Source organism: Hemitrygon akajei, chromosome 20 (genome assembly GCF_048418815.1).
Source record: "Hemitrygon akajei chromosome 20, sHemAka1.3, whole genome shotgun sequence".
Lineage (NCBI taxonomy): Eukaryota > Metazoa > Chordata > Chondrichthyes > Myliobatiformes > Dasyatidae > Hemitrygon > Hemitrygon akajei.
In genome coordinates, this window is record NC_133143.1 from 36,048,771 (window position 1) to 36,075,321 (window position 26,551).

At 41.3% G+C, this 26,551-nt stretch overlaps 1 protein-coding gene across 5 annotated transcripts in view; it reads left to right on the top strand.

The window, feature by feature from the left end:
• plekhg4b (pleckstrin homology domain containing, family G (with RhoGef domain) member 4B) overlaps window positions 1-26,551 on the top strand; it is a 300,679-nt gene extending 274,128 nt beyond the window's left edge. For 4 of the 5 annotated variants that reach the window (XM_073024173.1, XM_073024175.1, XM_073024170.1 and 1 more), the window contains 9 exons: window positions 1,877-2,126; window positions 3,973-4,062; window positions 5,821-6,045; window positions 9,744-9,914; window positions 10,473-10,650; window positions 13,049-13,165; window positions 14,386-14,655; window positions 19,607-19,815; window positions 25,648-26,551. In XM_073024173.1, coding sequence (XP_072880274.1) covers window positions 1,877-2,126; window positions 3,973-4,062; window positions 5,821-6,045; window positions 9,744-9,914; window positions 10,473-10,650; window positions 13,049-13,165; window positions 14,386-14,655; window positions 19,607-19,815; window positions 25,648-25,653 — 1,516 coding nt within the window. In that variant the 3' untranslated portion in view covers window positions 25,654-26,551. The remainder of the gene's footprint in view (window positions 1-1,876; window positions 2,127-3,972; window positions 4,063-5,820; window positions 6,046-9,743; window positions 9,915-10,472; window positions 10,651-13,048; window positions 13,166-14,385; window positions 14,656-19,606; window positions 19,816-25,647) is intronic. The other variant, XM_073024172.1, reaches the window with a different exon arrangement.

Below are 26,551 nucleotides of genomic sequence, written 5' to 3' on the forward strand. Positions count from 1 at the left end.
GGTCTAACTGCAGCTGATAAGAGAAATAGATAATTTTAGATGAAAGGAAAAGGTTCTGAATGCCACAAATAAAAAGCCAAGGAACAGGAAAATCATGCAGTTCAGATAAAGGCAGCCAAGTAATTGAAAGGAATGGGAAAATAGAACTGCCGTAACTAGCAAGAAGCATTAAAAATGAAGCTCATTGCTTTATATAAAGAAATACACAGCCAGATTTTTTGAATATTAGGGGAATTGAGGAAAACAAGATTAATGCAGAAAAATAGAGTGGAGGGAAAAGACCAAGCATGATCTCATGAATGTGGAACAGGTATATCGGGCTAAGTGTCTTTCCTTGCATTAAACACAAGAGATTCTGCAGCTGCTGGAAATCCAGAGTTACACACACAAAATGCTGGAGGAACTCAGAAGGAATAAATAGCTGATGTTGCAGGCTGAAACCCTTCATCAGAACTTGATGAAAGGTCTCAACCTTTGGCTGTTAATACTTATGTTCTTAACCAGTCACCTTCTTAACCCATAAAATTTCACCTTCCATTGTCAAAAGCTTCAGTTAAACCACCTCAGTATTTGTGGTCTTTTTGAGCAAGGTCTCCCCTTTAGAAAAACTGGTACAACAGTACATATGTATTAAGATTCATTGTCATTATCATGATGCATTAAAATGAGCTTCTGAAAGACAGCTCCATTAACACTAATGTTACTGAATTTTGAAAGCAACTTGAGTTGGGGCCTTGATTATATGATTAATGATGTACTCAATATCAAACCTATGTTGGAATGTCTGTCTAAAACGTAATATAACAGTATCATGACTACTGCTGCTAAAAACAGATTGTACATTAGTACCCCTCGTTCCATTGGCACTATTTAGTAAACGTTGCAAATTGAATGGTGGGTTGTAAGCATTGATTTTGTGAATTGATGGATGCCTAAATATTATTGCTTTCGATTGGGGAAACTTACCTCCTCAGGAATTTGTTGGATATTTCGCTTCACAATTTTTGGAATTATATGTTGAAGTGCATATTTTCTCACTCAGTCAAAATTGGGGTTCCAGCCTTGTGCTCAAGGTTCCCAAATTTCAGCAGAATGCTCTTCCTAAAAGTGAAAAAATAAATATTGTGACACATTTTCTACATGATTTAATAGTAACAGGATTCATACCCAAGAATCATCATATCTACTAGTTATTCAGTTAAAAGGACAAGAAGAAATCAAACTTAACATTTTATCACAATAACAAATTAACTATATTTTAAGTTAAAACATTATTCATTTTGTTAGCTAGAAAATAGTTTATTGCCTTCATGTATTTCATTGAATGGGTTAAATTTACTAGAAAGTTATTTAGAAAGGAGTAGTTAAACCGACTAAGAAAATTTGACTGGGATGCATTATTACCTGAAAAGAATAGCCAATGAGAGGCAAGTTGGATTTTTTAAAGTTAGAGAGAGTAAGTACAGTGAGTGTGTTTCTACCTAACAATACCAGATTTTAGGATATATTCTTTCATCTGATGGAAGTTTAGAATGTCGTATTTGTTACTGATTAAATTAGTTGGGGTAACTTATGTTCTCTCACATTGGATATTGAGGGATGTAGTAGGTACCTTGGAATGGATTTGTTAGCTCATAGTATAAGTTATATGTTGTGTATTGCATATTGATAATTGATAGCACTTTGCACAGTAAAGGCAGATCAATCTGCCAGGGAATAGACTCATACTATCTGTACCTTCATTCTATTTTGAGGTCAAGTAGCATAAATCTAACTATTCACCAGAGCAGATGTCTAGAAATGTCTGAGATCATTTGCTCCTGTAATGCATGCAGCTAAGAAATTTTCCAACCGGCTGCCCGTTACTTCCCTGCAGCAAGTTGCAGCACATAATGGAAGAAATGATCAGCACAGAGAGGGAGTATGTTAAGTCCCTTGGATATATTGTAGATCACTACTTCCCAGAGATGGAAAGAATCGATCTGCCCCAAGACCTGCGTAGAAAGCGGAACATCATATTTGGGAATCTAGAAAAGCTGTATGATTTTCACAGTCAGCACTTTCTGAAGGAACTTGAACACTGTGCAAACAGTCCACTTCAAGTCAGCCATTGCTTCCTCAGACATGTAAGTCTTACTTCTTATTTCCATATTATCCTAAATGTGTTAATTTGTGATTAACTGAAGAAATAAAACACACATAGAAAGCCAGGTGGCAAGTGCTATTGAGTACAATGTCAGGTATTTTGCAAAAAGGAATATTAATCTTTCTGACAACAATATTCCGGGGTTACACATTCCTTGGTTTTCATCCTGTTTTATCACTCCGGGCATCACAAAGCCAACCTAAATAAATTGAAGTTTGTTCTTAATTTGTGTTAATGATTATTACATCGTAACCTCTGATTATACTTGCTATTTCCTTACAACTTGCAAAAGATAGAAAATAATAATCTAAATGTTGCACAGTCAGATCAAATCCAATCAAACTTAATTATCATTCAAACCTTACATAGATACAGCTGAATGAGATAGCGTTACTCAGGGGCCAAGGTGCAAAACATTCAAAGTAGCAATCTAACACTCAAAAATAGCGAGTAACATATTCAAAATATCCAGCAAAGAAGCATATTCACTCCAAAAAAAAAATCATATATAGTCCAAGACCCTGAGTGACAACGTCCAGCAATCATGGTATTGCTTCCCGGCAGTGTACAGGTGCCCACAATCCAACCTGTCATTACACTGCCTGAACACAGGAGGGCAGCACTGACAGGTAAGCCCAGGACCCATATAATATACGATATACATATCTAAAGGTAGTCACTGGATGTCTGATTCTTGTCTAAGCAATTGGTGTTGAAATATTAGGTGCCTTTGTATCATGCGCCATTGGTCCATTTTGTCCCTGCTTTACACCTAGATAACAGGAATTAAAAAATCTGTCAATTTATCTGGCTTAAACTATTTGAGCACAAGCAGATGGTTCCACTGATCAGGAAACTGTACCATGATACTTGCTTACATTTTGTTTCCTGCATTCCCAACCTTAGAGTCAGCAGCAGACTGTGGACATGTCCTTCGGGAGATCGCAGAAGCCAGAATCCAACAAAACCCTTGCAGAAGGGCAGCAGATAGAAACATAGTTCTTGCCAGAGATGCTGTGTCCTTTGTGACTTGGTAGTTCTGTCACACTCTGTGCTTGGTTTGATCAAGCATTCTGAGCTCACTGTGGGCCAAGAATGTGTCCAAATTCTGCATATCCAGGGAGGGAGTCCGGGACAGGAGCAAGATGGGTCAAGTCTAACTTGTCTGCTTTTCTTCTTATTCTTGCACACCTCCACCGTCATCCATAAGGGATAAAGTACGGGAATCTTAATGAATTTTACTTTGCCTTTTCTTGCTGAAGTATTTATCTTGCTCTGATTGACAATTCTGGTGCAAACTTTATGCTTAGATTTTATTTCTGCCTTTGCAATCCTTAAGCTTCTAGGAAGGTTTTAGTTTCCTCTTACACCACTGTTTTGGAGGTTATGAACAAAAGGTGCTTTATTTATTGTTAACAATCACTGTAATGGACTTTGAGTATTTGAATTTAGCCCACTGACTTCAGCATCTTCAGCAGAATCAAAAGCCGTAATCTTGTGGGTATAAAAATAGAACTGACTGCATGATCATTAACTGTCTCCCGATAAAATGGTGAACATTAGAGAGCAGCTGTTAAAAAGCAAAGTACTCTCTTTCTTATTTAACACAATAACTATAGAGAATATTGGTAATTAAAGACAGCCTTTAATGGTTTGGGCTCTTTATTAATAAGAGCAGATTTAGTGGCAGAGTTTGATGAGTAGATTACAAGTTTGAGACAGCGATTTAAATGTGGATTTGTCTAATCTATTTGGAGCCATGTTGCAATAACTGTTTATGTTAGTTAGCATTTACAATGTTTTACTTGTTTACTTTATTCATCTAGGAAGAGCAATTTGGGATGTATGCACTATACAGTATGAACAAACCACGGTCTGACAATCTTCTCTCTAGTCACGGAAACACTTTCTTTAAAGTAGGTAGCACATATTTTAAAATAAATTTTTCAAATTCTTTGTAGAAATAAATTAACAAAATGATTTTGCATGTCCTGAAGTATTGTTTTGGAATAAAATGTGGAATTGGTGTTGTCAGCAAGAAAATAATACTGATTTATGAAGTACTGGTACCACTCTTGTCTTTGAGATTAAAGCTTGTGGATTCAAAATATACTCCAATGTTTTGGGTACATATTCCAGAGTGGCATTCCAGTGCAGAACTGAGTGAATGCTGAAACTGTGGAGTTGATGCACTTTAGATCCAGTGTAAATCTCAACTGCCATCTCAGCTGGTTGGTAAAGAACCCTGGCAGTATTTTGAGGAAATGTGAAGGAGGCATGAGTAATATTGGACAAATTGACTTTGCATTTCCTCAGGCAGTGATGATGGTACAACATTTCTTTGGGGATGGTTTGGAAAATCTGTTAACGAAACCTCTATATGCAAAATAGTAAGAAGTTAGCAAAAGTTAGTTGGACTAGAGGGTTGGAGTAGGTTATTTAGCCTTTAGCAGGGGTTCCAAACATGGGGTCTATGGATCCCTTGTTTAATAGCATTGGGCCATGGCATAAAAAAGATTGGGAACCCCTGCCTAGAACCTCTTAAACAATAGCATCGTGGGATTTCTGTGACCTAATCTCATTTGTCAAACTTTTACATCTGCTTGTACATTTTAAAATACATGATTTTTCAAATTAATAACTGATCTACCATCAGTTGAAAAAAGTAAGATCTCAATCACTGCAAACAGAAAAAAAATATTATTTTTGAAGTGGCGAGTGAAGATGCAGGAAGGTAAAATAAGAACACATACAGCTCACCCATTAGCCTTCTCCACTGAACACTAACATAATGATTGAACTGTCAAAAACCAATCAGTCTCAGCCTTGAATATACATAACCCTCTGAAGAGATCATTTCAGAGGTCCAAGAAAGAAGAAATCCTTCTAGAGACGATGTGTCTAGTTCCAGTGTTCCTTCCCAGGGAAACTTTCTTACAGCACAGTAATTTTGTTATTCCAAGGAATCTTGTTTATCTTGTACATGAATAACATTAAACTGCCTTGAGCTTATAGCAAATAACGCTGAAAGCAGTTAGAACTTTCGCCTAACTTTTAAAGAATATTCTTCTGTGAATATTCCAGGGCTTGGTGGGACCCCACCTGGAATACCGTGTGCATTTTAGCCATGTTACTTAAGATATGATTGCCTCAGACGAGACTACTGTTGTACAAGGAGAGATTAACTATACATATATGTTTGATATTTCTTGGAGTTTGGTCAGTCTCTCCTAGTATAACAGTTCCCTCAGCCTAGGAGTTTGAGTCAAAGGTAAGGGTTAAGGCAGCCAGCTCTTACAAAATCAAAGGCTGCTCTAGACCCTAGGATTGAGTGCCCTTGGATTTCAATTTCAGTAGGCTGTGGAAATTCATTTGTTGGTCATCATCCAATTATAGATTGAGAGGTTTTTGGAAATGAGAGGAGTCAAGGGACATTGTGATTTCATGGTCTGATAGAGAAAAGAACTTAGCCCTGATTATGAAGTATAGGGTTTAAGGCCTGAATGGCTTTATCCTGCTCCTACTTGGTTTGTTCTAATATGGTTTAGAAGTCGATAGATGGTTTGAGGTGATCAGACATGATCTAATTAAATGCTGGAAGATATTGTAGGAATGAAAAGCCTGCAGCCGTTCCTCTGATGTGTATTGACCCATCCTATACAATATTTCTGCAGAATAAGCAGCTGGCACTTGGTGATAAGATGGACTTGGCTTCCTACCTTTTGAAACCCATCCAGCGGATGAGCAAATATGCATTGCTGCTGAAAGACATGATCAAGGAGTGCAGCAAAGCACAGGAACAGGAGCTCAGTGATCTGCAAGCAGCTGAGGAAATGGTTAAGTTCCAGCTTCGACATGGGAATGACTTGCTGGCAATGGATGCCATTCGTGGATGTGATGTAAGAGAAACATACCGCTGTCATAAACTAAATACTGTATTTGGAGATAACGCCTTTGGCAATTCAAAACTACTTTCAGGATCAGAGTGGTGCTTCTGCTGAAAAGCACCCTCTGATTTCTGTATTCTGTGCTTAGCTTTGTCCTGATGGTTAGAGTAGTTGTGATTGAGAATTTTGCCATAGCTGCTCCTGGAGTCAGTGACGGGTGATTGACGACAGTCATTTACCCCTGTAAGTATTTTCATGCTTCTATTCTTTCCCTTCTGCCTTAAGCCAATCTCACCATAAATGCTAATAAGCGGACGCATCTCTAACTCTGTGCATCATCTACCTGTGCACAAGCTGACTGCTGTGTTTTCGTGCGCAGAGACTTAAGTTCAAACAGTACCATGGAGCACAAAGCTGTGAAAGGTGTTTGAAGATTGCAGATTCACCCTCTCTACTTTTAATGGTGTTGCTAAGATCAAAGTGACTTGAATGCAGCTTTTAAATCCAAGTAAGATACTGAGCGGTAGAGTCCTTTGATTTACTCAGATTGCTGGACTGAACTCCATTCAATGCCTGGATAGAATCCAATTACCAGTCTGATGCACATGGCCTAAATATTACAACAAATAAAGACTTGGGATTTGGATTAGTTGCCTTATCCAGGTCAGCAAAACATTGCAGATCAAGGCATATTTCAATACCCTGATTATTCTGCTCTCTAGATGTAAGAAAAGCTTTCAAAGCTTTTGTGGACTGAACTGCCCGAAAATAGCACAGTATTATTTCTCCCCGTTTCTACAATCCACACAATGCACTCAAATGCTTGTTCAAAAGGTCTTGTTAATACATTAATGTAAGATTTCATTAAGCCGCAAAGAGCCGACTGGAGCCAACAGTCAGAATATGAATTTTGTGATGGCTTTGGTCGACCCCTGTTAAATTGGGGGAAGATTCCAACTCATCCTCAATAAATGATATGGAGGGGCAGAGAGATGGTGATGATGTGGAACTGGAATGATTCAGTGTTAATGTGAAAAATGATGATGATGTTTGTGCCCCTTTGCTCATGATAAATTAAAGGGTTCTAAAGGCACATCTTTGGGAACATCATAGGCTCTGAATGGGAAGAGAACCTATTGCAAGAGATTAGATCTCAAGATGTAGGAATAGAATCAGGCCATATAGCTCATCAGTTCTGCTCTGCCATTCCATAATGGCTGATTTATTTTTCCTCACAACCCTATTCTCCTGCCTTCCCCCCATTATCTTTGACTGCCTTACTAGTGAAGATGTTTTGACTATGGCTGGATAAAATAACAGAGCCATATAGGTAGACATGGGAGCTGGCAGAGGAAGAGTGGTGAGCCATGGAAAAATTTCATGTAAGTCTAGATGGATGAGAGGGCAATGGACTTCCTTTGCCACAATCATGTAGGATTGTGGCTGGAATGGGAATTTAATTGAGTGTTTCAAGCACAGACCTTCAGGAAAGACCATTAACACACTGTATGTCAGCATAATCTAGATTTGGGGCAAGAAACGGACTTAGGTGGGACTGTAGTGTGATTCTGGGAGAGGTCCACAATTGTTTTAATTCTGAGGCAAATGATAATGATTTGATAAAGGGGGTCAGTATTTCCTGTAAGTGAACCGTTGACAATGTCAACTAATATGGGATTCAAGAAGATTGTCAATAATTTAGTTGGAAGAGATGAATTTCATGGACAAGGTGAGCTGGAGAAGAGATGATGTGAGACAGGAGAAAAACTAAAGATGTAATTTTGAAGTAAATTTATTTTTCAAGTATGTATATATCATCATAGACGTACTACCTTGAAATTTATTTTCTCGCAACAATCTCAGGAAAATAAAGAAATACAATAAAATTTATGAAAACTGTATATAAGTAATGATGACAAACAAGCAATGTGCAAAAGAAGGCAAATTGAACATAAATAAATAAGTAACACAGAACACATGAGTTGTAGAGTCCTTAGTTTCAATTCAGGGACAGATTGTATGGTCTAGTGGGTTAGGGGAAAGGAAAGAAATGCAGAAGCACCTACTCATATGGGCAATGTAAAAGGCAAAAGGACCAGATTAGTACTGATGTGGCTAAAGGAAGAGAACTGGAAAAATGGGTGTGCAGCCCACTTAAGTAATCAGGAATAAGTAGAAACAAATGGACCTGTTTCTATGCTCAGTCTACCACATCCATTTTAATTAATGCAAATCTTGTAAATTTACTCTGTAATTTGCTGTTTTGCTCTGTAACTTGGTGTTTAGGGTTGAGACTTTTCAAAGTGTGCTAACCATGAAATACCTTGTCCTATTAGAATGGAGATGAAGAGGAATTTCTTTATCCAGAGAGTGGTGAACCTGTAGAATTCATTGCTGTAGGCTGTTGTGGAGGCCAAGTGGAGTATATTTTAAAAAGTATATATATTTAAAAAAAATTAATGTATACTTAAAGCAGGGGTTGATAGATTCTTAATTGGTCAGGGCATGAAGGGATACGGGGAGAAAACAGAAGATTGGGGCTGAGAGTAAAATTGGATCTGCCATGATGAAATGGTGGAGCAGACTCAATGGGCCAGATGGCCTAATTCTGCTTATGGGCAAAATGCAATGACTTGTGTTACGAATGTGCCACAACTCTGAGGGGCCGAAGGGTACAAAGTAGCCCCCTCCTTTTTGAGAATCGTAAGATCGCTATTAATTCGGGTCTGGGACCCAGGAAATGAGAGAGAGACATGCAGAATCCACAAGGGTTTGGAATGTGTGTCCTGGCCTCAGCGATACAAAGCCACGGATACCGGCCATTGTCTCTTGGAGACGGAATTGTGTATTGAGTACTGTACTATTCATTGAAGCCCTCAGGGAATGACCAGAGTGGGCTGGTTGAGGGATTGCATCATCCCAACCTGATTGATATCTGAGACCCCGTGAGTAAGGATAAAAAAGGGTCTGGGGAACAACCCCTTCAAACGCACCAGGAGAGACGCTAGAAATCCCGTGACAGCGTTTAATAGCGACAGCCGGTGGGGGGGCTCGCGCGCGTCCTTTCCATTTGCCGGGATTGGGGCCTTACCACGGAAGAACGGCTTTAGCTAAATGAGAAACCAACGCCAACGGAACTCTGGAAGGATCGACATCATAAAAAGGAAAAGCTGGCAAGTTTCTAAAATCTGTCTCTCTCCAACCAAAAAGCTGCAGCCTGAATGAACTGAGTGACTTTTATATTTCCATCGGACAATCCATTATCCCCTATACAACGATAGAGCTTATTTCTTATTGATTATTATTATACCCGCACTTTTAGATTTAGTATTGACGACGTATATTATCTGTATGTTTGCATTGATATCATTTTTGTGTATTTTTATCAATAAATACTGTTAAAAATAGTACCATCAGACTTCAACGGACCTCTCTATCTTTGCTGGTAAGTGACCCAGTTACGGGGTTCGTAACAATTGTTACACATCAGAACAGAAAGACAGACATGATGGTTAAAATAGTCACTAGATTGATCCTACATGGAGTACATACAAACCTGAACTGTATACCTCCCTTCATACTGCAACCATATTAAGTAATGCCATGGATTATTAGTTCTAGTCAAGAGGGTGGGTGTCACCTCAGACTAATGTCTAATCTGAGAGATGGATGCTATTATTTAATTCTGGTTTATTTTTTTCCTCCTATAGGTGAATCTCAAAGAGCAAGGCCAGCTTATGTGTCAGGAGGAATTTGTCATTTGGTGTGGACGCAAAAAATATCTGAGGCATATCTTCCTCTTTGAGGACCTCATCCTCTTCAGCAAAACAAAAAAAATCGAAGGAGGATATGACATCTATGTTTACAAGCTGTCATTTAAGGTAAAGGATAAATGATTAATTTTAAACAGTTGTGAACTTACAGAATATAGTCCTGCATTTATAATCTATAATCACTTTTTTTTCCTTTTGAGCCAAACTGGGGGATTTTAGCACAAGTTAATGAGAAAATACATGTCTGGAGAAATGAACGTTTTGGAAATGTAGTGAGAAGTAGATGGAGAGAAAAATTTTGGAAGAAGTTGCAGAATGTTAGATTGGTGGTCAAAATCATGGCTGTAGTGCTAGAGTTTTGAATATCGGTGATGCAGGATAGATTAAAACTGACAAAATTTAGAAAAGTTGGATTATTATTGAACTGGAGGGTATCACAGAGATATAGCACAACAGATCAAGACTACAGAGGAATTTGAAAAATAGTTGAAGAAATTTAAATACTGAATCATTGCTGAACCTCAAACATGAGGATGTGTAAATAAGATTTTCCTTCAGTGTACTCTCAAGTTTTTAACCTTTCATTTAAAAAAAATTTTCAGAAATGCGTGGTAAAGTTTGGTGTAAATTTTTTTTGGTGTTAATTGAATTGTTTGCTGATTTCAGACTGCTGAAATTGGAATGACTGAAAATGTTGGAGAAAGTGGACTGCGTTTTGAGATCTGGTTCAGGAGAAGGAAATCTCAGGACACTTATATCTTTCAGGCCAGCTCTTCTGAAGTCAAATTAACTTGGACAAATATTATAGGCAAAATCCTGTGGCGGCAGGCCCTCAGAAACCGAGGTAGGTCAGGCCTTTTTACTCTGTAAACTGAGAGGGAGGCATGTGCTTTGCACCAATATTATTTGCTAGTTTCCTTCAAAGAACCATGATATACAGCCCCAGTCTCCAAGTAGACACTTTTCTTCTTAAGGAGCTGGTTTGAGTTCATCACATTACTTAGTCAAATGCGAATTTGATTTTCTTTTTTTTTAGAAGATTTTAGAATTGCTAATTTGAGGAGTGACACATGGAGAATGTGACATAATAAGGAGGAACCTCTGAGCTCCAAAGCACCCCACCACTGGAATTTTCCTCATCTGTAATAGAGAATTTTTGTAAACAAATTTATTGATGCCTGTAAATAATTTAGTAAATTATTTTATTATTGTCCCACGTCCCAAGCTTTCGTTGCAGACTGTTCATATAGTTCAAATTATTACACAGTGCATTGAGGTAGAATAAGGTAAGTCAATAACAATGCAGAATAAAGTGGAAAAGCTGAAGATAAATAAAATAAAGTGCAACGCAGGTAAACAAAAAGGTGCAAGGTTATAATGAGGTAGATTGTGAAGTCAAGAGTCAATCTTATCAAACAAGAGCCCCACTCAGGAACCTGCTAACAGTGGGAATGACACTATACTTGAGCCTTCTGGGACATGCTTTCAGGGCTTTTGTATCTTCTGCCCAATGGGGGAGGGGTGAAGAAAGAACGTTCAGGGTTTGTGGGGTCTTTGATTATGCTGGCTACTTTTCCAAAAGTGTGAGAATAAAGACAGGATCCATGTAGGGAAAGCTGGTTTCTGTGATCTACTGAGTCGCGTTCACAACACTCTAGCTTCCCGCAGTCACGGGCAGAACAGTTGTCATACCGGGCTGTGATGATCTGAAGATGATGCTTTCTATGGTGCGTCGATAAAAAGGCTCAGAGGGATCATGCCGATCTTCTTTAGCTTTTTGAGGAAGGAGAAGTGCTTATGAGTTTTCATGGCTGTGGTGTCAATGTGGTTGGACCAGGACGGACTACTAGTGATGTTCACTCCTAGGAAGCTGAAGCTGTCAACCCTCCCAACCTCAGTACAGTTGATGTAAACAGGAGTATGTGTACTACCTTGTTTCCTGAAGTCAATGACCAGGTATATAGACTTGCTGATATTGAGTGAAGGGTTGTTGTTGTGACACCATGTCACTAGGCTCTCTCTCCTTGTACTCCATCGTTAATTTAGATGCAGCCCATACAGTGATGTCATCTGCAAAGTTGTGGATTGAGGCAGAGCAGAATCTTGCTCCTAGGCAGGCTGCCGTCCAATGCTGACGAGCCCCACCTGCCTGAAGCAACTGGTTTTAAGGTGCCAGTGGCTCACCTTTGCCCCTTCTCTTGTCAGTAGGAACAGTTCCGCTGGGCCTAGTAGCTAAGCCACAAAGGAAGGACTTGGACTTGTTTATCAGAGGGGGTTAAGAGATGTATGCCCTTTGGAGCACTTTATAGGTAGAGGGAGCTTATCCCTCCTACCACCCTGGCTATGACCACCTTAGGAACCATTCCTTTATTCCCTTGGTAATCTAGGAACTTTCCTATCTGAATGATGTAACCTAGTCTATATAAGTGAAACCTCTTTAGTCAGTTCTAAACTTTTCAAATAACTTTATTTCATCTTCTGTTTCCAAGGCACCAGTTGCCTATGTTTTGTTGGCAAATTTAGCCATTCCCTCTGTCTTCCATCATCACACCCAATTTGCCCCTATCTACAAAGCCAAATACTTGTAAACAGTTCTATTGCTAGCAGAGATGATATACCATTTGAAAAAAAGTTCCTGGTTCTTGTTGATTGCTAAATGAACAAATTTGCCCCAAGATCTAGTATTCAGACATTTTGCACAAGTACTAGCTTAAACCTGTATGGATTCATTGAAAGATGTCTATTGAGTTATTCTGCAATTGATTTCATGTGTTATTACTGGTATAGATTCCATTCCAGTGAAGTTATCGGATCCGAATATCCTGGAGTTGTTCATTGTTCATATCTGTAATGCATAACTTAGTTTCCTATACAGTTGTGTTGGCAGACAGTTGCATTACATTTGTGGGTTTTTAAGAGAGCTGAATTTTTCCCTTATTATGTACTGCTTTGTACTGCTGCTGCAAAGACAACAAGTTTCACAAAATATGCCAGTGATATTAAACCTGATTCTGATTTGAAAATGGGGTCAAACAAAAAAATGCCACTTAAATTCCATCCGTTTCTCCATGTACAGGTCTTCAAATAGCAGGATGAGCATTGCCTCAGAGATAAATGGAACCAGGATTTCAAAGCTACACTTAACAAAAATAACATGAAGTTATATACTTACATACTTGCCATACAAGTGATGAATGATTGAGTAATCCTTCAGAGATTAACCATCACACTCTTTGTTACAGAGATGAGGATGCAGGAGATGGTATCCATGGGGATAGGCAACAAACCATTTATGGACATCAAGCCCAGTGATGCTGCAATCAGTGATCGTGCAATTGATTATATCATGAAAGGTGGAGGTATGTCGAATAAAATAACCAGGATGTCATTTAATCATTTAAATGCTAACTGGAAGTTTGAAACTACTTATTTTAAAATGCATAATAATCTGGGAAGAGACATTTGAAGATTAAGAACAATGTTGCACATCATGAGAATCATCTTTCTATTCCCAAACTTTATCATCTTCTGAGTGTTTGAAGTGCTATGGTAACTGTATACAATACTCTTTGTTAATGTGGTTTTTACCAGGAGACCTTTGACTTTTTCCCTGAGCTCAGAGGTCGTGGGTCTTTGGGTTCTGAGTATTGATATGGACCAGGTGAAAGTCACTAAGGATATAAGTATTTGTTCATTTCCATTTCCTTCCTGCAGAGCAGTACTCAGCACACTCTGCACAAGCGCAGATGGGGTTGCACTGTGACTGTACTCTGACACGAATAAAATGTGTATCTTTGTGTGTTCTCATGAGAAAATGCTGAGTGCTTCTCAAGAAGAGTGGAAAGTGACTTCATGTATCCCTGACACCTTTCTTCCAAGGGCTGACACAGAATAAAAGATTCTTCAAATGATGAAGAATTTGAAGTACAAAAGCAAAAAAAAGAAAGGTCTCTGTTACTGAGAAAAAATACATTTCATTCATTGCCTGACTCTTTGCCGTGAACCCTTGCCCTTATTTACAAATATTTTTCCCTTAAAAGATACTTTTAGTTCCTGCTTCAAGGGATCTCACTGACAAAAGTTTTCACACTCAACCAATCCTGTGATTGATGAAACATCACTCACCTTGTCTCCTTATTAACTGAATTATACACAGATTTCCAAATGAGAGAACACAGTTCTTCCTTATTTTCTTAATCAAAACCTACATAATATGTGCATTGCTTTAGGACTGACAAGAAGGATTGAATAGTTATGTGTTCACTCTCAAGCTGGTGGCCTTTGATTGTTCAGAATTAGCTGGTGACTTTTTCTCAATGACATAGGTCCCCTGTAAAATTGAAAATGTTCTAGATGTTATTTTGAATGATCACTCTGAGATCCTTCAGTAGGCTAATCAATGTGCCTACCACCACATGGAATCTGTGTTGCAAATTGCCTACATTTGTTGCTAAGTTTCTGTGATACCCAAACAAAAATTCCTTGAAGTATAGTTGTCCACTTTGATGATCTTGCTCTTCCTTAATGTGGCCTATACATTTTCCTTCTAACATTTATCAATTTGATTATGACTCATTAGAAACTCGTACAAGAGCGTCTATTGCTGTGTCTTCATTTGACCACTCAATGTCCTTCAAGAGGCCTCATTCCACCATATCCAACAGCAGTACCTCTTCTTCAAGCAGTCAGTCATCTTCATCCATTCTGGGGACTCTCAATCTTCATGTGTATTCAAATCCAGTGCATGCTGGTCTGCATTTGACACCCTTCAACCAGTGGACCTATGACATTGGTACATGTATCGAAGAAGATGAGCTGGAACAAGATACTGGAAGCCAACCCTCTACAAGTGAGTCTATAACAGAATGGGCATTATTCTTAAATTAAACTTCTGAAAACTCATTGAACGGATTTTGTTTATTCTGAAACGTAAAGCTAGGAGAAATTGGTGTAAATTATTCTGCCAGATCTTTCATTGTTCCATGCAAATGATGTTTCTTCAAATGAATATGTTATTTTACTTAACATTTAATCATTTAGCCTAGTACAAAAAAATTGCCTGAGCACAAAAATTGAATCGTATATGCATTAATATTAGATTGTAGCGATGTACTACATACAGAGCTAGAGACAACGACACACAGTTGGTAAGTCATTTCGAGACTAGTTTATTCAAACTTTGCGGCGCTGGCATTTAATCCCTAGCGCCCGCCCTCTCCGGGCAGAAATGACATCAGAGGTGCATTACCAAAGTCTCCCCTGGCTATTTGTGAGCCGGTTCGCCTGTGCAGCAAGTGGGTCGCCACATAACCCCCCCCCAGAACCGGCAATACACCCCCCAATGTCCACAGTCTGGATCAGTCTCTGTTTGGGAGGTCTGCCTCTGCGCCATGGTACCTGAACCTCGACCGGCTGTGCCAAGTCCACATGGGCTGGTTTGAGTCGGTCCACCATGAAAACCTCCTCTTTCCCCCCAATGTCCAGAACGTACGTGGACCCGTTGTTGTTGATCACCTTGAACGGCCCCTCGTACGGCCACTGTAGCGGTGCCCGGTTTCCGCCCCTTCGTACAAACACAAGCTTACAGTTCTGCAGGTCTTTGGGTACATGGGTCGGGGTCCATCTGTGCTGTGAAGTCGGCACCGGGGCCAGGTTGCCGAGCCTTTCGTGTAGTCTGTCCAGGACTGCTGCGGGTTCTTCCTCTTGCCCCTTTGGGGCTGGTATGAACTCTCCTGGGATGGCCAGGGGTGCGCTGTACACCAACTCGGCCGACAAGGCGTGCAGATCCTCTTTGGGCGCTGTGCAAATTCTAAGCAGGACCCAGGGAAGCTCGTCCACCCAGATAGGTCCTCTCAGGCGGGCCATGAGAGCCGACTTCAAGTGACGGTGGAAGCGTTCCACCAGTCCGTTCGACTGTGGGTGGTAGGCAGTTGTGTGGTGCAGCTGCGTTCCCAACAGGCTGGCCACAGCCGACCACAGGCTGGAGGTGAACTGGGTGCCTCTGTTGGAGGTAATATGGGCCGGTACCCCGAAGCGTGCTACCCAGGTTGCAATCAGTGCTCGGGCGCAGGAATAGACAGATGTGTCGGTGAGCGGGACCGCCTCTGGCCACCTCATGAACGGGTCTACCATAGTTAGGAGGTACCGCGCTCCTCGGGACACTGGTAGGGGGCCCATGCTATCCAAATGAATGTGGTTGAACCTCCGGTGGGTGGGTTCGAACTGCTGCGGTGGGGCTTTAGTGTGCCACTGCACCTTGGCTGTTTGGCACTGCGCGCACGGTCTGGTCCATTCACTGACCTGCTTGTGAAGTCCGTGCCACGCGAACTTGCTGGAGACCAGCCGGACGGTTGTCCTGATAGATGGGTACCAAACCGTGTATGGAGTCGAAAACTCGCTGCCTCCAAGCTGCCGGGACGATGGGGCGAGGTTGGCCGGTAGCCATGTCGCACAGGAGGGTCCTCTCACCTGGGCCTACGAGAAAGTCTTGCAGCTGCAAACCCGAGACTGCAGTCCTGTAGCTGGGCATCTCATCGTCTGCCTGCTGCGCCTCCGCCAGTGCTGCATAGTCCACCCCCAGGGACAGGGCCTGGACAGCTGGTCTGAAGAGTGCGTCGGCCACGACGTTGTCCTTTCCCTAGACATGCTGGATGTCCGTCGTGTACTCGGAGATGTAGGACAGATGTCACTGCTGACGAGCTGACCAGGGATCGGACACCTTTGTGAACGCGAAGGTCAACGGCTTGTGGTCCATGAACGCGGTGAACGGCCTGACTTCTAAGAAGTACCTGAAATGCCGGATTGCCAGATACAGTGCCAACAGCTCCCGGTTGAAGGCACTGTACTTGAGTTCAGGTGGTCGTAGGTGCTTGCTGAAGAACGCCAGGGGTTGCCAGCTCCCCTTGATGAGCTGCTCCAGCACCCCACCGACTGCTGTGTTGGATGCTTCCACCGTGAGGGTGGTCGGAACGTCCGTTCTGGGGTGCACCAGCATCTCGGCATCTGCCAAGGCTTCCTTGGCTTTAACGAAAGCGGCCGCGGCCTCCTCGTCCCAAGTAATGTCCTTGCCTTTACCCGACATCAGGGTGTACAAAGGGCGCATGATACGGGCTGCTGAGGGGAGGAAACGGTGGTAGAAGTTCACCATACCAACGAACTCCTGCAGGCCTTTGACCGTGTTGGGCCGGGCAAAGTGGCAGATCGCATCTACCTTGGCGGGCAGAGGTGTTGCCCCGTCTTTGGTAATCCTGTGGCCCTGGAAGTCGATGGTATCGAGACTGAACTGGCATTTGGCCGGGTTGATCGTGAGGCCGAAATCACTCAGGCGGGAGTAGAGCTGGTGGAGGTGGGACAGATGCTCCTGATGACTACTGCTGGCTACAAGGAAGTCATCCAAATAGATGAACGCAAAGTCCAGGTCGCGTCCCACCGCATCCATTAGCCACTGGAACATCTGTGCGGCATTCTTCAGGCCGAACGGCATTCGGAGGAACTCGAACAGGCCGAATGGGGCGATAAGTACTGTTTTGGGGATGTCTTCAGGGTGCACCGGGATTTGATGGTATCCCCGGATGAGGTCTACTTTGGAAAATATTCTTGCCCCGTGCAGGTTTGCTGCAAAGTCCTGTATGTGCGGCACGGGGTAGTGGTCTGGAGTTGTAGCCTCGTTCAGTCTGCGGTAGTCGCCGCATGGTCTCCAACCCCCGGCTGCTTTGGGCACCATGTGCAGGGGTGAGGCCCATGGGCTGTCGGACCTCTGTACAATCCCCAATTCCTCCATCCTCTTGAACTCCTCCTTCGCCAGGCGGAGCTTTTCCAGGGGGACCCTTCGTGCGCGGGCGTGGAGGGGTGGTCCCTGGGTCGGAATGTGGTGCTGTACCCCGTGTCTGGGCATGGCTGCCGTGAACTGTGGTGCCAGAATTGATGGAAAGTCCGCCAGGATTCTGGTGAATTCGTTGTCCGACAGCGTGATGGAGTCCAGGTGTGGGGCCGGCAACTTGGCTTCACCCAGGGAGAACGTCTGGAAAGTCTCGGCATGTACCAGTCTTTTCCCTTGCAAGTCGACCAGCAGGCTGTGAGCTCGCAAGAAGTCCGCTCCCAGGAGTAGTTGGGCCACCGCGACCAGTGTGAAGTCCCACGTGAATCGGCTGGCGCCGAACTGCAGCTGCACTGTGTGGGTGCCGTAGGTCCGTATCATGCTGCCGTTTGCAGCCCTCTGGGTGGGTCCTGGCTTCCTGTTGCGGGTGTCGTACCCTGTCGGGGGCAAGACGCTGATTTCCACTTCGGTGTCGACCAAGAAGTGGCATCCCGACTGTTTGTCCCAGATGTACATGAGACTGTCCTGGTGGCCAGCCGCCATAGTCATTAGTGGCAACTGGCCCTGGCCCTTGCAGGGCGGGCGACAACGGTGGGCTTCTGTGCCCCACTGCTGGTGTTAGAAACACCACTGTTCACTGTCCTCCTCGCTCCTGCCTCTGTGTTGTGTGTGCCCCCCTGCCAGGCCTGGTCTGGTCTGATGTTGGGTGCGTGGCCTGATAATCTGACCGACGGGTGCCACGCTCTCCCTCTTGGCTTTCCACAGCATGTCTGCCCGGGCCGCCATCTTCCGGGGGTCGCTGAAATCCGTGTCGGCCAGCAGCAGATGTATGTCCTCGGGCAGTCGCTCTAGGAATGCTTGCTCGAACATGAGGCAGGGCTTGTGTCCGTCAGCCAGGGCCAGCATCTCGTTCCTCAATGCTGACGGCAGTCTGTCTCCCAAACCGTCCAGTTGAAGCAGGCGGGCACCTCGCTCACGCCATGAGAGGCCAAAGGTCCCAATGAGCAGTGCTTTAAGTGCTTCATATTTGCCTTCTTCCGGGGGCGACTGTATGAAATCCGCAACCTGGGTGGCTGTCTCCTGGTCAAGGGCGCTCACCACGTGGTAGTAACGCGTGGAATCAGAGGATACCTGCCGAATTTGGAACTGGGCTTCTGCTTGGCTAAACCACACGCGTGGTCGCAGCATCCAGAAAGTCGGCAGTTTGAGCGACACTGCGTGAACAGATGAAGAGTTGGTCATCTTTGGTCCAAATCCCGTTTGGACCTTCGGGGTCACCAATGTAGCGATGTACTACATACAGAGCTAGAGACAATGACACGCAGTCTGTAAGTCGTTTTGAGACTAGTTTATTCAAACATTGTGGCACTGGCATTTAATCCCTAGTGCCCGCCCTCTCCGGGCGGAAATGACATCAGAGGTGCATTACCAAAGTCTCTCCCCGCGCGCTGGCTATTTGTGAGCCGGTTCGCCTGCGCAGAAAGTGGGTCGCCACAAGATAACCTTTCATCAGAATAATTGAAATCATATTGATTCTCCCTGTTGTAAAACAAAGTAAAGTTTTGTTATAAAACAAAAAAGAAATTAAAACTTTCAAAATAAAGTCTCTTTCATCCAACTCCTATGATGTGGTTAGAAATTTGAAATAGTATGCCTTCTATACCACATGTAGCAGATGTTATTTTTAAAAAAGAGCAAGGCCCACATTTATGTGCAGAAAGCAAACTGCTTGAAAAACTCAGCAGCATTTACATTTATGTATAATCATTGTGACTTATGTCTTGAAGCACTTTTTAGCCAAAAAAAGCTTTAGAAATGAAGTAACTATTGTACTTAGACAATCAACTATGAATTTGAAAGACAAATCCTGCTTAATGTTGTAGCACAGCCATTTTGGATCAATTCTGATTTATACATTTCTAAAAGTGATGACTGTCACCTAAAGGAAACTAAGCCATACTGAACTTCCATTCTTTTGTCTAAGTCACAGAGAGCTCGGAGACCTCTTCACAATGCACGTCTGCAGAAAGCATCAGTGGCTCAACTCTCAACTATGTGTCTCAGTTTTCCACAGAGACATTTTCCGATGAAGCATCTAATCCTGACTCTAATAAGCCTTGCAATGATTCATCCCCAAATCTTTCTCCGAAGATACAGATGGCTAAACTGGCACGGAACCAATACATAACTGCAGTAAGTATCCGAATTTTGTGTAGTGTTGATTATTGACTAACATTGACAACAGGTCAATATTTCTAATAATTATAGCTGACTTACTAGTCCTGTGATTTGCAAACATTTATTCTTAACATTTAAGCAAAGGCTTTTACATACTTCAATTTTAAAAGAATCTGCTGGATTTTCAGGATGCTTGTACAAGAAGGAAAGTTCTTGGGTGAATAATTATGCCACACAAAAAGAGGACTTCTTCCTCAACAGGCCCTAACAAGCTAATTAAGGTCTGAGACCTTGGTAAAAGTTATCAGAGAGCTCAAATCTCTTGGGGTGCCAGAACTTTTGCATAGTGCTCCTTCCCTTTTTTCACTCTAAAATTGTACAAAACAAAAATATTACACTAATCTTGCTTAAAATGTTGAAGAGAATGTTTCATATTTAACTTTATGACTTCTGGAGATCAGTTCATCTTCTACTCACTTAACTATTCACAGTAACAGAAATTTTGACCGGGGTGTCCAAGCTTTTGCATGTCACTGTATATAGCTGCAACATAACCTCTCGGCTCCTAAATTCAATTCCACGATTAATGAAGGCCAATACACCATATGCCTTCTTAACTACAGTGTCAATCTGCACAGCTGCTTTGAGCGTCCTATGGACTTGGACCCCAAGACCCCTCTGATCCTCCACACTGCCAAGAGTCTTACCATTAATACTATATTCTGCCATCATATTTGACCTACCAAAATGAGCCGCTTTGCACTTATCTGGGTTGAACTCCATCTGCCACTTCTCAGCCCAGTTCTGCATCCTATCAATGCCCCGCTGTAACCCCTGACAGCCCTCCACACTATCCACAACACCTCCAACCTTTGTGTCATCAGCAAACTTACTAACCCATCCCTCCACTTCCTCATCCAGGTCATTTATAAAAATCATGAAGAGTAGGGGTCCCAGAACAGATCCCTGAGGCACTCCACTGGTGACCAACCTCCATACAGAATATGTCCCGTCTACAACCACTCTTCTGCCAGTTCTGGATCCACAAAGCAATGTCCCCTTGGATCCCATGCCTCCTTACTTTTTCAATAAGACTTGCATGGGGTACCTTATCAAATGCCTTGCTGAAATTCAGTAAAGCCATGCTGATTATTCCTAATCATATTTTAACTCTCCAAATGTTCATAAATCCTGCCTCTCAGGATCTTCTCCATCAGCTTACCAACCACTGAGGTAAGACTCACTGGTCTATAGTTCCTTGGGTTCTCTCTACTCCCTTTCTGAATAAAGGAACAACACTCACAAACCTCCAATACTCCGGAACCTCTCCAGTCTGCATTGATGATGCAAAGATCATCGCCAGAGGCTCAGCAATCTCCCCACTCACCTCCCACAGTAGCCTGGGGTACATCTCATCCAGTCCCAGTGACTTATCCAACTTGATGCTTTCCAAAAGCTCCAGCACATCCTCTTTCTTAATATCTACATGTTCAAGCTTTTCAGTCTGCTGCAAGTCATCACTACTATCACTACGGTCCTTATCCATAGTGAATACTGAAGCAAAGTATTCATTAAGTACCTCTGCTATTTCCTCCGGTTCCATACACACTTTCCCACTGTCACACTTGATAGGTCCTATTCTTTCACGTCTTATCCTCCTGCTCTTCACATTTCTGTAGAATGCCTTGGGGTTTTCCTTAATCCTGCCCACCAAGGCCTTCTCATGGTCCCTTCTGGCTCTCCTAATTTCCTTCTTAATCTCCTGCCTGTTAGCCTTTTAATCTTTTAGATCTCTAACATTACCTAGCTCTCTGAGCCTTTTGTAAGCTCTTCTTTTCTTCTTGACTATATTTATTACAGCCTTTGTACACCATGGTTCCTGTACCCTACCATAACTTCCCTGTCTCATTGGAACGTACCTATGCAGAACTCCACACAAATATTCCCTGAACATTTGCCACATTTCTTCTGTACTTTTCCCTGAGAATATCTGTTTCCAATTTAAGCTTCCAGTTCCTGCTTGATAGCCTCATATTTCCCCTTACTCTAATTAAACGCTTTTCTCACTTGTCTGTTCCTATCTCTCTCCAATACTATTGTAAAGGAGATAAAATTATGATTACTATCTCCAAAATGCTCTCCCACTGAGAGATCTGACACCTGACCAGGTTCATTTCCCAATGTCAAATCAAGTACAACCTGTCCTCTTGTAGGCTTATCTACATATTGTGTCAGGAAACCTTCCTGAACACACCTAACAAACTCCACCTCATCTAAACCCCTTGCTGTTGGGAGATGCCAATCGATATTTGGGAAATTAAAATCTTACATCATGACAACTCTGTTATTATTACGCCTTTCTAGGATCTGTTTCCCCATCTGCTCCTCGATATCCCTGTTAATATTGATTGTTTAATTGATTGTTATCAGCAAAGCAAATCTTTGAGTGTGATCAATGATTCCAACTCTAAAGCAATTATTGGATTTGTCAAGATGTGGCAAACTTGGATGAGAGGTTATGTCAATTTTGTGAAATGATATTTGTTGATGCTTTACTGGTTTTAAAAACAGTAAAATCCATCTTATGCCATTCTCCATTTTTTCCCTCTTATCCTTAATAGCCCTCCATTTCTTTCTTTTTTTCTTTCTTTATCCTTGTCTCTTTTACCTCTCTACTGTTTTCTCACATCTTCTTTATTTTCCTCATTCTGTTAAACCCTTTGTTAATGATTTTGGGCACTTTTGCCTGATTGAGCAGAATAAGAGTTTTGTCAAAAAAGAAATAGAAGAATTCTACACAATTGGAACCTTCCTTCCGGTATCATAGCCCTTACTGTCACTTGATTTCCAAGATATGATAAAGAAGGTGACATGTGCTTAAAATATAGTATTCAAACATTAATGGATGTTGCTCTATCTACATTTTCCATCTTTAATCCAACAAAGCTGTAAGTTATTCTTCTGAGCATTGGCCAGCTAGTAATTTTAATTTGGTTCCTTTCCTTCACTCTCTAGGCAGTGTAGAGTCTCACATGTAACAATACTGGTTTGACTGTGTTTGCAAAGATAGTTCAGTAAGTAACTAGATTTTTATAAATCAAAGTATCTTTGAGATTTAATCAGACTAATGAATTTAAGCAGGTGTAAGTAGTGATTTACTAAACAATAACCCTAACTGGGAAGATAACAGAGGTGATTAGCATGTTTCAAATGGTGCTATTAATCATGGTGCTTTATTCGGGCTGTTAGCTATTAACTGTGTTCCCTTTGTAGAATGGAGTGGGATCCCTGTCTTAACCTGAAATGACCTTTCTTTTGACAACAATCACAAGTATCTGGCAGGAAGATAATTTTAATTTTGTGGATGGGCTTCAAAGCACTTAAACCACTAATGTTTAGAATAAGGGCAGATAAGATTTGACTTTTTAAGATCCTGAGCCAGATTAAAAAAATGAGGACAGCTATTCAAAGCCTTTATAAGTCAGTAGGGCACTGTGTACAAAACTGGCAGCACATGCTAGAACGGATGTATAGACTTCAGTGAAGATGTGGGGAAATCTTCTTCACAGCTTGCCGGAGCAGAGGGGTTTCAGCTAACTAGATGGGCAGAGGAGATGAGATTTTTCTCCTTAGAACAGAGAAAGTTTGCCATTACAAGTATCTTTGATGAAGTTATTAGCAAGAAACTCTTTCTGTCATCAGGAAGTTCAAGAAATTGGACAGAACTCACTTAAAAGTAATTGACTAAAGAATCCAAATGGTGATGAGAAGAAATGTACCACAAACACGAGAAAATCTGCAGGTGCTGGAAATCCAAAGCAACACATATAAAATGTCAGAGGAACTCAGCAGGCCAGGCAGCACCTATGGCAAAGAGTAAACAAGCAGTCCTGACGAAGGGTCTCGGCCCAAAATGTTGGCTGTTTACTCTTTTCCACAAATGCTGCCTGGCCTGCTGAGTTCATCCATCATTTTGGTGTGTGTTGGATAAAAAGAAATGTTTTGTGTCATCAGATTTGTAGAATATCAAAAGTACTCTTTGACAGTTGGTGGAAATAATAACTTCCAAAAAGAAATTGTGGATATACAGTACCTGAGAAGAATATATTTCCAAAATTATATTGAAAGCCCAGAAGATTTGGAGCAATTGTATGATTCCTTCAAAGATCTAACAGTAATGGCTTTACCTGTGATGGACTGGGCCGTATCCACTATTTTTTTGTAGGATTATTCATTTGAGGGCATTGGTGTTTCCATACCAGGCTGTGATGCAATCAGTTAATATTTTCTCCACCACAGATCTGTAGAAGTTTGTCAAAGTATTTGAGGTCATGCCAAATCTTTGCAAATTTCTTAGGAAATAGAGGCACTGCCATGCTTTCTTTGTAGTTGCACTTTCATGCTGGGCCTAGGTCAGGTCTCCTGAAATGATGACACTGAGGAATTTAAAGTTGCAGACCATCTCCACTGCTGAGGACTGGCTCATGATCTCTGGTTTCCTTCTCCTGAAGTCAATAATCAGCTCTTTGGTTTTGTGACATTGAGTGAAAGGTTGTTGTTGTGGAACCTCTCTGCCAGATTTTCAGTCTCTTTCCTATACGCTGATTCATCGCCTCCTTTGATTTGGCCATCAACAGTGGTAAAGAGGTGCAAGTGAATTTGCCACAATGTCATATAACATCATTTACTTCATAAATGTGCATTGGGAAAATGTATTTTCATTATACAATCCAGTGTACATGTGACTCCAATGGTTTCAGATGTGTGGTAGTTATGTACACAACTATATCAAGCAAGACCTACCACCACCTCAGGGCAACTAGTGTTGGGCAATTGATGCCACATTCAGTGATGGTCATATCCTGGATGAATTAAAAAAGTTCAAAATTTAAAGTTTGTTCATTTGATGGTTTTACTTTCTTCCTAGCTACTGCATACTACAACTTTTCTGGGAGATCTTTTATAAACCAGGATTTAAATCTATTTTCCCCAGTAGAATCATCTGACTTTGCTTTTTTTTGGCTGTTCCCCTTTTCTTCTTTGTTGTCAGTTGTCCCTTGATTGTTCTCTATCTATTTCTTACCCGTGTTGGAGATGATTTGCCATTATGACTTCCTTTTGCTGCATCAAGATTTAACTTGAGGTGAGTAAATACTTTGAAATCATCTATTTTTATAGTCCCTCAATGGAGGACTTGTTTTTATTACAAGAAGATCCAATGAAGCTTTTGCATCTAAACTATGGGACCTGCGCTGAGCTATTGCCCATCTTTTCTGCTTTTTGTACTGGGGTGCCAAGGTTTTTTCTCTGCTTTGTTTTATTTTAAACTTTCCTCTTTACTGCAGATTGTGTCTTCTGGGTTGATACCAGTCAGCCCTTTCTACACAAAAGATTATGGAAGTTTGAAACTATCTCCATTGAAAAGTTATTAGTTCTGGGTATTAGTAGGAAAAAGTTTAAGTTTATATTGAAGGATTTTATCCAGGTGTTAAATTATAGAGACAAGAGTGGAGCCTGGATGTCCATCAGAAATTACCTAATTTCAATCAAAAATTTTGCCTTAGATTACATCTGCCCTCCAAAGTAAATTATTATCACAATACATATATGTCACCTCATACAACCCTGAGATTCTTTTTTCTGCGGGCATACTCATCAAATCTATAGAATAGTAACTGTAAACAAGATCAATGAAACTGCAAATGCACTCCATGAGTACACTTGAGTGTTTGGAAGAGTTGGGTGGATTCTGTTCATCAATTGCCCTCTAACTCTATGGGGTCTATGGCTGCATGGGTGACTTAATTTACATGTGCTTATTCTTGTTATAACATTTTGTTTTAACAGCTCTGAATGGAAAATTCACATACTCAGTGAAGAAAGTCATTTTCACCTCTGAGGCTTTGGACTGCTACAATATTATTGCTGCAATCGATTTGCTAACAACTCACACAGAAGCAGATATATCAACCTCAAAATCCAAAATAGAGTCAATAAATCAGATAACGTTCATGAGCATTCCGATAAATGAAAGGGACAGTGGGATATCCCTTGCATTAAAAAGGACGTTAAAATGTACCCAAGTGATAAATGGGAAGTAACTAGAGTATATGTACTGTACATACGTAGAGTATTGTTAGTTTTTTATATAGCATATTTTAAAATTTTTATATTTCATACTGTAAATAATGAGTCTTTGCTGTGTGACCTATATTTTGTGCAATTTATAGTGGCTGTAACTTGGAACTGCAACACTGTAGATATAGATTAATTCTTTACCACAGCTAGTGTATAAATCAAATTGTCTAGGAGTGTTATATTTGTGTAAATATTTATTTTTAATGGTTGACATTACCTTTTTCACCAAAAATCATGACCAGTATGTCTCTATCCTTCTCAGCTATACAGACTTTATATATGGTTTGAAACTTTGCTCCAGGTTATTTTTTATTTCTTTCATTTTCGAGCAAGTAGACAGTGTGGTGTCATTTGAGCTGAGTGGCTTATAGTGTCTACCATTTTGACTGGAGACTGATGCAGTGAACAATCTTTGAAAAGCCGTTGCTTCCATGTAGTGGTAGACAATTGTAAACAAGTGATATGATTGACCAAAAGATCCGTTTTTAACATACTTTTAACAAGCCAGCAGATCAGAAACTAAGACATGTCTTGGTCCTGTTTGCTTCTATCCCACTTGTTAATGTCTTGCAGTAAATATTCTATTGCACAAAATAAAAATTCTTTTTGTGTA